Raw genomic sequence first — 13,829 nt, 5'->3', positions numbered from 1 at the left:
ACGAAAAACCAGTGTACCTGCCACCCGCTCATAATACCATACACCCTCGTTCCTTTTCTTCTGAAGACAGCTCAGGACTGGAATGACCTTTCTTCTCATGCAGTGCACCCCTCTGACCCCCCAAGACTGCGACTGAGTCCACTTCACTTATCAAGACAGCCACTGCATTGATGTTATCGCCTCTCTTTCATGCTATACAGCAAAGGCAAGTCAGATATGATGTCAACACGCCAGATGCTAGACCTTTAGTGTATTTTAAGTTATGATGTACTTTAAAGGGACACTACAGAGAAAAACAATTTTTCTCAGATAAGTAAATTACTCTATCACGACACCAATATCACCACACTTGCTGCGGGAAGGCACTTGGTAAACGAGAAAAGAAAATGTGGGTGACGATGCCACCCTCGAGGTTCCTGCACAACTTGCCATGATGTCATTAATTTTGACAACATCTACTAGGGCCTGCATAGTTCCCAATCATTAAAGATGAAGTAGGTTGTCTCCTGAGGGAGCCAGAGACATCCGAAGTTCTGAGAAATTTCACTGAACCAATGAGGCCAAAATACAGAGAAACACTTTGAAATCCGTGACTGTCACCACCGTAGATTTTGGCGGGAAATTTAGAAGTGAAGCTTTTTACATTGATTTTCTCATCTATTATTAGTGAACCCTATAGTGCTGAAGTTAAAGATACTAAAGTTTCCAGAATATAATTTATCAGTCTGAACTAATTCATTGTTTCAGTTTAGTATCCCTTCAAAGGGACACTAAACTTAAAGCATGAATTGTTTTAGATTGATAAATTGTGCTCTGAGAACTCAGATATCATTAATTTCACCATCACATGGCTTATTAAAGGGGACCTGCAACACTTTTTCAAGTACTATCGAATGGCTTTACTTAAAGAAGTTTATTGTCCTCACGAATAAGCTGGCGCAATAATTTTGAGAATCTGTCAAGTACGAGCGGTGTCGGGCAGGGCAATGCGGCGCCTGCGACTCGTATAAACAAAACTGAGCTGCGGGCGAATGCCGGGGGTCGGCACGTATATCAGCTGACTTCGGAGGTGTTTTCCTGGAAGCGCGCCTTCGGAAACGCGTGATGGTGTTGGCTGGAACATCTCCGTCAGCGCCTCGTACAACCGTGCGGCGGGCGCAAGCCATTGCGGGGCACTCGGACAGCGATGGCAGTGAGCGTCTGCTCAAAGAGCTCGGGGCTCCGATTTACGACTTGAAGTGCTCGCCACGGACTGCGACTATGCCGAGCTAAATGACCCGACGACTATGGTGTTGCAGATCTCAATGGCTGGAGGCATCTGAGCACCGTGTTCGAACCGTGGGATCGTGACCTCCGCTCGAGAGCGCCGTGCATGAACTTGTGAAGAGCCCGTGCAGCAAGGTTTTTAAGAGACCTGAAGGAAGGGTCCGTGAGAGACGGATTTCGGAACGCGCCGAGTACGCATCGGAATAAACAAACTGCATTTTACCCAGTCTAAGTCTCCTCTCATCAGCGACATACGAGAGCCGGCTTTCTCGGTTCACACCAGAGAAAGGGGCACACGAACATCACTAGCAGAGTTAGAGATTTCTCGCACGCTGTCATTGCTTTCTCTCTTCTCTCGTCCCAACAAACGCCTTGGAAGCTAAGCAGGGAGGGATGGCATGCGGGAAAGAAAGTGTGTCACGACCTTGAGCAGTTTTTCTTTTTTTCTTTGAATGTGCAGCTTACTTTCAGTGTTATTGTGAGTGTGTGCGTGCAAGCACGTGGCACCTTCTAGCGGCAGTCCTGGTAACTATGCAGCAAACGATGCTGAAATCAGCCACTGGCCGTGAATTTGGGTATATGACGCGGTCATTTGGGTATGTGGCATCATTTGTCGAGAGTAGAGGGAACGATTTCTAGCTGACTTTTGAGAATTAATTGTAAATTCCAGGCCGTGTGCTGCACTATAATGTTTGGCTGGCGTGCTCTCAGGAGCCTGGACTACCAATCGGCAGCATTTTTTTTACCATGCTGAAAAAGTGATGTTGAAAAAGTGTTGCAGGGCCCCTTTAATAGAGGAGAAAATAAAGGTGAAAGCTGAATTTTTAAATTTCGCATCGAAACCTCCGCGCGTGATGTCACGAATTTCGATGTGTACTTTTCCTACTTTGGCGACACTGGGTCAACGAAATTTCCTGAAACTTCGTACGTCAAGCCTATAACATCTTCAGGGGACAATGTACTTCATTTTTACTGATCATGGACTATGCAGGACCTAGAAGATGCCATCAAAATCTATGATGTTTGTGGGAATCTCAAGGTGACATCACCATCCACCATTTTCTTTTTGCACATTTTCTTGCTTACCAAGCATCTTCTCGTAGCAAGCATGGTGACCTAAATTTTGAAAGAGTAATTTACTAATGTGAGAAAAAGCGTTTTTCTCTTTAGTGTCCCTTTACTGTCCACTCTCTCATATGCTACCCTTAGTTTAACCCATTCCATCTCTTATATGTACATCTCCGGCATTTATGTGCTGTGGTGTAATCCTTAGGTGAACATTGTGTTTCGCGCGCTGCCGAAGCCAGGTAGAAAGAAGCGTGTTTGAGATCTGATCTGTCAGGTGCCTCGAAGAACCCGATCCGATGGGTTTCTGAGATGTAAAGGGTGTGTACACAAATTTTTACGAAATATACAACTCAAATTTTATTTTATGATATGCCTTAAGGTCCACTCCGATAGACAACCCCTAGCATCATTTGCCTAATGTGCCCTTACCTGGAAGAGTTTGTCAATGCGGTTCAGCAGCTCCGGTGGCTCGACACTGCCAGCTATCACTTCCAAGGGAATTCCATTGCAGCCAATGAAGAAGCTTGAGGGCACAACCACAACGGGGTCTACACACATCTTGGTCATGGCAAACAGTCAACCAGCCTGAATGTGCATGCATGGACCCCACACACACAAGGAGACCTGCTCAATCAATGGCTGAGTAATATAACAGTCAGATCCCGCTACAGCTGGCACTCGATTTAACAATGTGATGGCTATACTCGAATTATTTGGTTAAATCAGCGAAAGTTCATAAAATCGAGAAAAGGATTTTTCAGTCCACTGAAGTTTAAAATGGTAACATGGTGACAACCAAAAGCTACTACGGCGTTGTATTTACCACTAATTCACGCGTGTACATGTGAAGAGTCCTGCTAAGGCAGCCCGGACATGAAGCCTCCCGTGCCCGGAATAATGAAAGCAACCACCGTAGTGTTTGTGTGAGAGCATCTACATGGACCAATAAACCACCACTTACCCCAGCACCATCTGGTATGTAAGGGCCCCTACTGTTGAGTTTGTTATCTGCAAGGGCACGGCGTGCAGCTCAGTCAAAATAAAACCAGTGTTGTGACTAGGGCGACCAGATGCTTTACTGCGATGGTGTTAGAGTGCATGCTCGAAGAAAAACCCGTCTGCATCAAAATTAGGAAGAAATCACCGGTTTTTACTCATTTATTCAGGAAAAACGTCGTTACGTCGGGTAAAATTCATTACATCAGGGTTTGGTACCAAATAAGTTTTGTTAATTCGGGTTGATGACAACACTGAATACTATGAGTACCTGATGGGGAATGGAAATTTCTTCGTTAAATCGGGAAGTTCGTGAAACCGGATTTCATAAAATTGAGTTTTAACTGTACAAAATTTCACAGCAGCAAAATCAAGATCAATCAAATCAAAAGTTTATTTCAGCAGGAAATTCATGTACAGACCACAGAAGTTCAGAAAATCTGAAGATTATGACTCATCCTCTAGTCCTGATATGTCTAATATTTTGCATGAAACTGTCAGAAGTGTCTGGCCACAAACAAAGTAACAGCATTTTTCTCATATAATCCACACAGAATATACACAAAATACGAAGCTGAAGTTGGGGTGCAAGTTATACACAAACTTCAGTGCTCAAGTTGGCTTCACAACACTGAAAGTGGGGAAGACGGCGGGTATATGGATGGATGGATGGATGAATAAACTTTATTTCGGTCCCTCGGAACGCGCCCTAGCACGTTGCGGGCCGCTCCCACGTCGGAACAGAAAGACCAAGTCTCTCTGCTGCGTCGCGGGCCCGTTGGACTGCCCATAGTTGTGCTTCGAGTCCGGAGCTTGTAATAGCTTCTTCCCATTTTGACGGCGTGATGACTTCGCCGCCGTGTAACGCGGGACACCGCCAGAGCATATGTTCGAGATTAGCGATATCTGCGCATAATGAACATGCATTAGTTGGCTGTATTTCAGGATAGATCTTGTGCAATAGCGCGGGGTTAGGGTACGCCCCGACTTGAAGTAGCCTGAGTGTCAGAGCCTGTGGTCTGCTTAATTTTCTGTGTGGTGGAGGGTACTGTCTCCGCCCCAGGTAAAATGTTTGGTAATTTCGTTATACGAGGTGGGCGGGTCCCGATTCTCCAAAACCTCAGCGCGCCCTATGGTAGCTACGCGGTCTACTAGTCCTCGCGCAGCTATGTGGGCCGACTCATTGAGATTGGGCGGGGCTCCCTTGATCTGTCCCATGTGAGCTGGGAACCAGACGAGTGTGTGTGGCTCGATGTTCTTGTCCCGGAGGATCCGCAAGGCCGGTTCCGAGATGGTGCCCTTGGCAAATGCTCTAATCGCTGATCTCGAGTCGCTGTAAATCGTGGACCTCTTGTTGTCCAGCAAGGCTAACGCAATCGCAGCTTGCTCCGCTATTTCGGCTGCTGTCGTCCGGACCGTTGTCGAGTTCGTGATTATCCCCTCGTGGTTGATGCTCACTGCCACATACGCCTTCCCCTCGGGATACCGGGCCGCGTCGACGAAGCAACAGTCCCCGGCCTGATCGTGAGCCCTTTCTAAAAGAGCCTTTGCCCTGGCCCGTCTCCTACCATCGTTATGCTCGGGGTGGACGTTTCGCGGGATGGGGACAACGGTGATTCGTCCTCGCTGTTCACGAGGAATGCTGCAGAAGCGAGACTCGATTTCCGTCGCTGGAGTCCCCAACTCCCGCAGAATGTTCCTACCGGAACGCGTGGTGGACAGCCTGGCGAATTGCGCCCTCTCCTGAGCCTCCGCAATTTCTTCCAGCGTGTTGTGCATTCCGAGACGAAACAGTCTCTCCGAGCTTGTGTACATAGGGAGCCCGAGAGCTCTCTTGATGGCCTTCCTGATTAACGTGTTGAGCTTGTCACGCTCCGCTCTCTGCCAGTTGTGCATGGCTGCAACGTAGGTAAAGTGGCACATCACAAAGGCGTGCACCAGCCTTACGAGATTATCTTCCACAAGTCCCTGTTGCCGGTTGGCAACCCTCCTTATAAGTCTGATGGCATTGTCCGTTTTTCTGGCGAGTCTTGTTACCGTCAGGTATATGGATGGGCGGATTTTATGCGGGCAAAGTGCAGTATTCAGAAGAGCCTCGGAGCATCGCTAGAGGGGTTCTGTGCTTCGATAGAGTGGTCAAAGCTTTGCTAGAGTGGTGCCTTAGTTTGCACCACCATCGTCATAAGCAAATGATAGGAAAGTAAAAAGACTTCAAGCTGTCTTACGACTTTATTGCCTTTAATCTTATGCTATGTTAGCCGCATACTTTTGGAGCTGCGTAGTCACCATCGATGATCGCGATGACAGCAACTGCGGTTTCGTGCGCAGTGGTTGCAGCAAATGGTACCTCTATTTTTAATCCGTGTGTGCCGGCCGTGCATGTGCCTTAAGAGCTGTGTCGTGTGCTATCAATGATTGCATCTTGCGCGGCTTTTTCCACAGCAGCTGCGGCAAGCAGCATTGCTTTGACTCGGTGAGGATTGGATACGAGTGTACTTTAGGACTTTCATCGTTGCCGTACATGGTTGCCTCAACACAACCGCATAGAGGCTGATGAGAGACAGAGCAGGCCAGTGAAAGAAACCCACGTGACTGGTATGGCAAATTGAGGCGCCATCCATGAACTGCGATCAGAGTTAAAACCTGCGTTACGTCTCTTTTCTCCCAACTCTTTCAACCCCCTCTCTGGTGGGATCAACTCCCTCTCCTCCGGGAGGCGCGCTTTCTGCCGCCTTGCTGGCGCCGCTGACTTTGAAAGCCGTTAGAAAGTTTCGTGTCTGGCGTTGGTAAGGCGTGCGTTAGCCGTCGTCGCTCATCTATTTCATGGTGCTCGCTCGCTGTGTGCTTGTGCGACGCGATGTTTTACGACTCGCGCTGTTCGTGCATAGTGCTTTGTTACTTGAATACTTCCAGAACAAGTCCCGGAATATATGTGTCGGCCCCCAAAAGAACGACAGGTGAGCGTGCCCTTTGAGTCGCGGTTTTCATTGTGTCAATTTGAATTCATGTCCATACCGAGTAGCTGTTCTCTGCAGTGGGGCTGCAGTTAATGTTTTCAAAAATGACTGATTTGAAAAAGGGCACAATGTTGCATTTAAATCGTTATATGAACAAGCAGCGGACATGAAGCCCATGCGAAGTAACAATAGTTACAGGTTTACAACTCTCACAGAACCGCGTGCTTGAGTGTGCTTTGCATTTGTCTCTGGTTAATTACACGCCATCGCCTATCACCACGTTTGTGAGACATTAGGTAGATGTATGAAAACATGTGCTGCTCTGAGACAAACAAACGAGTTCACTTTTGCACGAGTCGACGGCGCTCTTTATCTGATTGGAACTTGTCCTTTTCTTCAGGGCGGAAGCGTTTTTAAAGTATTCCGGAACGCCACACAGTTGATCAGTGCACCCAGAGAAAAGCTGAAGAATTGCAGAATCCGCGCATTTCAAGAAGAGATGCCATGAATCCTCCGATATCATCCGTTCATTTTCTCCCCGTTTATCATGACTAGTTATATGAAAATCAACGTTTTTGGAATTGTAGTCAATAAAGTGCGGCCAATATTAGTTGAGTTATATGTGGAGTTCATTTTGACGTCTTTAAAATGATCTTTACATTATTATTCTATTTTTAGATATTTCAACTACTTTCAGTTGTTTTTGCATTGCAGTGAATGTTCAATTTTGTTAGTTATGATTAGAGCTGTGCGAATAGCAAAATTTTGGGTGCGAAGCAAATTCGAATATTGAAGTGTGAGTGCGAATCGAATCGAATATTTTTCGAATATTTCTCGAATATTTCTAGAATATTTTTCTAATACTTCGAAGCGAAATTGCTGAAAGAAAGTTAGAGAGGATTCCTAAGCATATTCTTATGAGACAGCAACTAGAAAGCGTTTCTTTTCACTAGGATGATGAAGCACTGGCGGGGTGGTGTTTAATAGTTGTCTTATCAAGAATGAGGCAATGTAGAGGCTGAATTGTATTTGTGTACATGATTTGGTGCAACCAAAGTGTTGCCGACGACACTTTACACGTGATAGGCAAAGATGCCATTTCCTCAGCCTCTCCTCCTCTTTCAAGTTCTGTGGAAGCCCAACTGATGTGGTGGACAAGGGTGTGCTCCCTTCAACTCCCGAGTTCCAAATCTGCCTCGTAGACGTCGATATATAAGAACTAAAATTTTGGATGCTAAGAAGCTTCGGCTTCCGATTTTTCAGACTTCCTGCCCAAATTTCAGGTCCAAAACACCATTAATTGAGCCCCCACCTCTGCCACATCTTTCACCTCCATGTTGGAACCAGCGTTTTCTTGAGTTAATACATTTGCGACCGTAGCAGAGCTTGAAAGGCAGCTTAGCCGCAATACCATGGTGTGATGAGGTGAAGCATATTGAAAATCTAGGGACCACTTCAATCGGACGTTGACTGTGTCTTGGCAAAGTTCGACCGTAACGAAGCTTGAAAGGCAGCTTTGCCGCAATACCAGGGTGTGATGAGGTGAAGCATATTGAAACATCTAGCGACCATTTCTAATCAAACGTTGACTGCGTCTTGGCAAAGTTTGACCGTAACAGAGCTTGAAAGGCAGCTTTGCCGCAATACGAGAGTATAATGAGGTGAAGCATACTGAAAATCTGAAGGGGTCACTTTCAATCTGACGTTGACTGTATTTGTTTTTGGGAAGTTCGAATAGTTCAAATAGTAAAATTCCAGTGCGAATCGAATCGAATAGCAAACACTATTAGAAAAATATTCGAATTTTCGAATATTCGCACGCCCCTAGTTATGACTATAATTTTGTGCAATATCGTGCGCATATATCAGAAGCTCTTCTGCACTTTTGTCAGTATAAAAATTGTGTTTTTTAATATGTGCCATAGTGTTATGTTCTGTTTTTTATTTCACCGTTCTTTAGGTTCTCAGCATTGCCGAGAACTTTTGTGTTGTTTAGTGATCATGAACACGTGTTTGTTAATCTCCTGTTAATCATTTCTGTTAATCTCCTGAGCCTGTATCGCACGACATTTGATGAAAATGTTGATTTTTCGGAAACGAGGACAATAAAACGAGACCAAAGATATTTTGTGTTGTGAGTGCAATTCATTCTTTTGCGTTCTGGCACATGCTGCACGACTGCAGTGTTTGCAGAATGCCTGATTGCAAACTGCGTGCATTCAAACGCGCAACTGAACGCACGGTGCAGCAAGCGCAGCGGATGCAAAAAAAAAAAAAAAAAAACTCCCGGCGCGCTGCACGGCGCAGCACGCGGACGAGGGGGTCATGAAAAAAAGGGGAGTGGGAGAGGGAGCCCGTGCACGCAAACAAAACAAGAATAAAAAAAGCGGCGCACGCGCGAGAGCTAGGAGAGGAGGCGCGGCTGGTGTTAGTGTTGCTATGACAACGCATACCGTGTGCGCCGCCATTCTGCAGTTTGAGTTTCTGAATCCCAGCCGCCAGGATAATAACTGAAGGGACGTTTCGCGCTGCCAGCGCTGACGTCATGAATTAAGGCGTCCTATGGGAGGTATACGGAGTAACCTCCCCCTGGACAGAACTCCTGTGTCCACGAAGCCATTGTAGCCACATCATCCACAAACACACACACCTTGTTATGAGACGATGTAGATGCATAGGAACGTTTGGCTGAGGAAGACTAGTGAACTAACTATTGGTCATGTGCTGCCTAGTTTCCCGGTGGTGGCAACGAGAGACGACATTGTGGAGATTGGGATGTGCGTTGGCGTGGCACTGTTGAGCTCTGAACAGAGGCTGATGAATCACTATGGAAATTAATATGCAAGCTCCTCCCTCTCTGCAAGCTATCATGTCCCATTCCCTTGTTGATTGCTGCATCAGTATTCATAAGGCAAAGGTGGCGTGTGACTGAAATTTATGACCACAAATGCCAGACTGGGAGCAAGCAGAATGCTCAGAGGATGCACTTAAACTGTCAGCAGGAGCATGGTTGTCCTGTTCTTGATAAATGATTGGTGATGGCCTACATGAGTAGCTGTCGTGAAACTGGGGGCAACAGGGATGTGGGTTTGGAGACAGTGTCGACACTTTGGAACAGCTTGTAACCTTCAACAACTACAGTGGTTACTGATGACTTCCTGCAGTTGTATGAAGAAAAAAAAAAAGAAGATTCTCAAACAGAAGATGAAAGCCAACTCACATCAGTTACACTCTTCGTGCACCATTTGCCGAAGCTAGGATGAGTGGGTGGGGGTCACAGCTACTGGTCAAGCCCTCATTATCTATTGATTAACTGTAGCGCGATTCTTTTGATGCTCCTTTTAATGGTGGCTGTGAAAGTAAAGCAGTGAAACTAACTTTTAAATGAAAAGAAATAATATGTCTCTAGCACTAACACTATCCTCAATGTTCACATTCTTACTTCTCTATCGTCCACAATGACCACCAGCATCATACTACTGTGCTCAGCAAAGAAGGATACAGATCTGTGAGAACTGCTGGCATGGCTCACTGCAAGAACAAGACATGCGAAACAAGCATTAGGTAGCATAGATGGAAAATGCAAGGCAAAATACAACTGCCAATACAATGGCAGTAGCTATGGCAACAATGGATATGTGCAAACCCTTTACAGTTTAGGCTTATTGTTTGTTTTATTTCTTAATATTTGGATTACTCTTCCTTTTTTATTAGGGAACCAATAAATTTGCACTCTTTATATTCTGTGACAATTTTGCTTCAAATTTTATCAATTTATTATTTGTTCACATAAAGGCATACCAGACTCGTTTTTTATTACTTATTCTATGAAAATTTTCCAGAGGCATGATGCTTAGTTACTGCCCATCATTTACCTCATGATGCAAGAATATCATAGGCCATTAATTCCAGTGTGATGAAATCATGTCAGCACTGTTATGAGAAATATTTGTCGATCATAATGCTGGGCTATGTGATTCAGTGACACACATGAACGAAAGAAGGGGAATATAAAGGGCTCGTTAAAATTCGAGCTCGTCTAAGGCTCGTTAAAATGAGCTCTTAAAATTCACCTTTTTTCAGTTCATTCATAGCGAGGTTCTCGTTCTGGCAGACTGTGGATGCCCTTGAGTAGTATTCAAGGGATTATTGGTCAGCTGCCTGCTTGTAAAATGATCATGTGCTTCTTGATGCCAGCAGGCAGAAAAAGAGTGTACCACACTCGCCGTCATGGCTACTACAGGAGCTGACTAACACTCCTAGGTTTAAATGCACATATATACCCCATAAAGTGGATGGGAAGATGGCCACAGGCGTAAGCTCAGTGGTAGAGCATCGGACGCGCTATTCGAAGGTCGCAGGTTTGGTCCCTGCCGGCGGCAAGTGATCTTTGCGTCCACTTTACTTTCTTCACATTTACATCACAATTACTACAAATAACATCCCCTATACCTTCCTTGGCATTGTTGTCTCTTAGTCCTAATTAGTGACACACATGGTGAGACTGTTTCTAAGTGCGATAACTGCAGTGAACTGGCACGCTCAGAGATGTTCATGAAATGCAGCAATGAGTTAAGCTACTATTTGCACCACCTCAATTAGCTGCAACAGAAACGAATAACTTCACAATTAACCTTGTGTCCTCGAAAACAAACCGCACAATCACTTCATTCATTTCCATTACACTAACTTGTGCTCCTGCACAAGGAAGTTACTGAGTTAAAGTTGAGCACTTTTCACTTTCAACTGAAAATGTATTGGCCTGATATCATCATAATTAAAATTAGCAGTGAAATATAGTGAAAAACAACTAAGAATTTCTCACTAATTTTGTCATAAATTACCAACTCGCCGAACAGTCCATTCTCTGAGCCCAATTTCAAGCAAATTAGTGCTTCCTATAAGCAAATGAGGGGGCGAAATATGCAGCTGTGACAATTTCATTACAGCAAACTATGCTAACTTTGGTGAGCTAGAGATGTCTCACGATAACCACAGGGATGGTATTCAGGCTTTTAGTGTTATACTTGCATGTGTACACCAACCAAACTTAGCAGTAATGAAATTACAGTGATTATATTACTTCTTGCTTTAATGAAGAATGTAATGAATTAGTACTTCAAGCGAATAACTAAAATTACCCACTACTTTCCCAGTTTATTTTGATTAAAACATAGCATGTCTGCTTCCCTTACGGCACAAAGAAATTGAAGAAAAAGGGAATGAAAAATAAAGACAGGTTAATCAGAGTTCCCAGCCTCAACGATCGGCAGTTGATCAAAGATCCCAGAGATTTCAATGTATATGTGCTGTAAAGAAATGGTACATGAGTAGTTCATACGAAAAACAATAAACTCTCCAGCCACTTTGCTAAAGTTAAACTTTAAAAGCTATAAAACTGACCCGACGTCTCAGGACCGATACGGTCCCTTCCTCAGGGGTGACTGTTCGGCCGGCTCCGAAGCTAGCGAATTTCTTTGGTGAGCCAGACAGATCTCTGTCGAATATGTTCACATTTAAATACATGAGTAGTGCACGAATTATGAACTTTTGTTAGGATAACTTCAAAATAATTTCATCACTTTTCAACAGTAACAGTAATGCAACGTCATCATTTTGGCCAGCTGCAACGTGTAATGTAATCACATTGAAAAAATTTTTAGAAACGTATGTAGTAATGGAATTTAATTACTTTTTAGGAGTAATATTGCCATCTCTGACCACAATGCATAATGTTTCTTAGGAACACTGCATACAACTGGACACAATTCTTTTGTGAAAGAATAGAATATGTGTTGCAAATCCAGCTTCTTAGTGAAACTACGGGGGCAAGGCTAGTGGTTTGAGATAAGCATAACAATATTAAGGACAATGAGCACTTGCCTGCCAGCCTGAAGCTTGATGGCAACACAGTGAGAACTCTGCAACTTGGACGAAACGGCTGCATCTTCGTAAGTGGTGCCCATGGCCTTTGAGAGTTCATCATTTCCTGGTGGAGAGCAAGTGATGCTATTCAATTTACACAAACTTCAATCTGCCAATCTTGCCAACCGGACTGTGTCAAAAGCCTGATGACAAGTGAATCCTGTAATCCATTATTAAGCCCCAATATTTCGCTACAATAATCACTAACGAAAAGTCTTTGTCGTCCCGTTCACATTTTCACAAATAATATCATCTTTGCAATCTAGAGTACAAGCACACAGCAGCACACTGTCCCTTCTGTGTCTTTCCTCCGTAAAGGCTTTAAGGGAACCAACAACTGGCCAGAATGTGTGATTAGATCTTTGTGGAAATGAAAAGACAGCGAATTATAGTGGGACATTAAAGGATCTTTTTTGTAATTTAAGTCCGATTATATTTTTAAATTGTGTTTTAATGCCACAAACAACCCATATGTCACACAGTCTAGTAAAAGAACCTTGATGCTGCACTATAGTGTCGTTCCATTTGCTGTGCGTAGTCCGATACTTTTACAAGCAGCATAATTAGTGCTCAACGTTAGAGTATCTATATTATTATCCATACCCGCTCTATTCTGTGCTGCTTACGAGGTAAGCGGAGTTGATGCTGAGAAGAAGCACTGCCTTCGCAGCAACTAATGGAACATGTCAAGCTGCAGTGCATGCGTGCAGATTTCTCAAATGCACAGCAAACCACGGCACACAAACACGAACCACGCTGTCATGCTCACCTCCCACTGTTCGCAGCATGTGTTGGGTGTACGACTTCATAGTCACTACGGATCTAAAAATTCTGGTTATAAATGTTTCACGCACTTTCTGCGTTACCATTCCACGATAAGACGCTCCGACTGGTAAGTCTACCAAGTGTGGCCCTTGATCTGACGTAGGGTCCAGGCAGGTAATTGGGGTCGAGTGCTGTTAAGTAATCTCTATCCCACACCAGAAAAAAATTTTGGGAGGGGCCAGAGGCCCGGTGTGTCGCCCCCTGGCTATGCCACTGCACATGAGACATAATAACAAGAGTTCTTCAGTCACACCAGTTGCCAAACTACGTTCCAAAGCCTGGACATGCCTACTGACAAACTTTGGAGGACAGCAAACTGACGCACCACCTGGGAGCAACAACAGAAAACACACCACGTTGCCACGATCGCTGCAGTCTTCGCTGTCATTGCACGAGTTGCCACGGCAAAAACTGGGACTTTTCAAGAAAGGTCAAAGGGTTTTATGGCCGCACTATCATCCGAAAAATGAAAGCCTTAAGCATAATCACACTGCTCATTTCAATGCAGCATAGCTTGAAGGCTTGAACACAGGAACCCATAAAAATGCCATTTATAAGCTTGTTGCCATATATGACCTAAGCGTGGCAGCTAGCCGCCTCCGCAACTACAAAAATAATCCCACTTATGAACACGATGTTCGACAGGGGGTCGCCAACCATACGGTTTATGAAGTCAGTGCAGAGTGCACATTCTTCGGTGCAGACTTGCATGCATCTGCCTTGGAGGTTGAAATGCTGCCGCCTTCTAATGTTGCACCTAACTATAATGCCCAATACATTTGCTAAGTCTTA

The 13,829-nt window shown here is 44.6% G+C and overlaps 1 protein-coding gene across 1 annotated transcript in view; it reads right to left on the bottom strand.

Annotated features, from left to right (window-relative positions):
- LOC119393163 (UBX domain-containing protein 4) overlaps window positions 1-13,829 on the bottom strand; it is a 67,825-nt gene that overhangs the window by 48,554 nt on the left and 5,442 nt on the right. Inside the window, exons 2-4 of the mRNA XM_049416129.1 lie at window positions 12,167-12,276; window positions 9,790-9,814; window positions 2,764-2,882 (exon numbers count right to left, since the gene is read on the bottom strand). Coding sequence (XP_049272086.1) covers window positions 2,764-2,882; window positions 9,790-9,814; window positions 12,167-12,276 — 254 coding nt within the window. The remainder of the gene's footprint in view (window positions 1-2,763; window positions 2,883-9,789; window positions 9,815-12,166; window positions 12,277-13,829) is intronic.

Source organism: Rhipicephalus sanguineus, chromosome 5 (genome assembly GCF_013339695.2).
Source record: "Rhipicephalus sanguineus isolate Rsan-2018 chromosome 5, BIME_Rsan_1.4, whole genome shotgun sequence".
NCBI lineage: Eukaryota > Metazoa > Arthropoda > Arachnida > Ixodida > Ixodidae > Rhipicephalus > Rhipicephalus sanguineus.
Note: the sequence above shows the minus strand (reverse complement) of the source record. Positions and strands in the feature narration are given on the sequence as shown.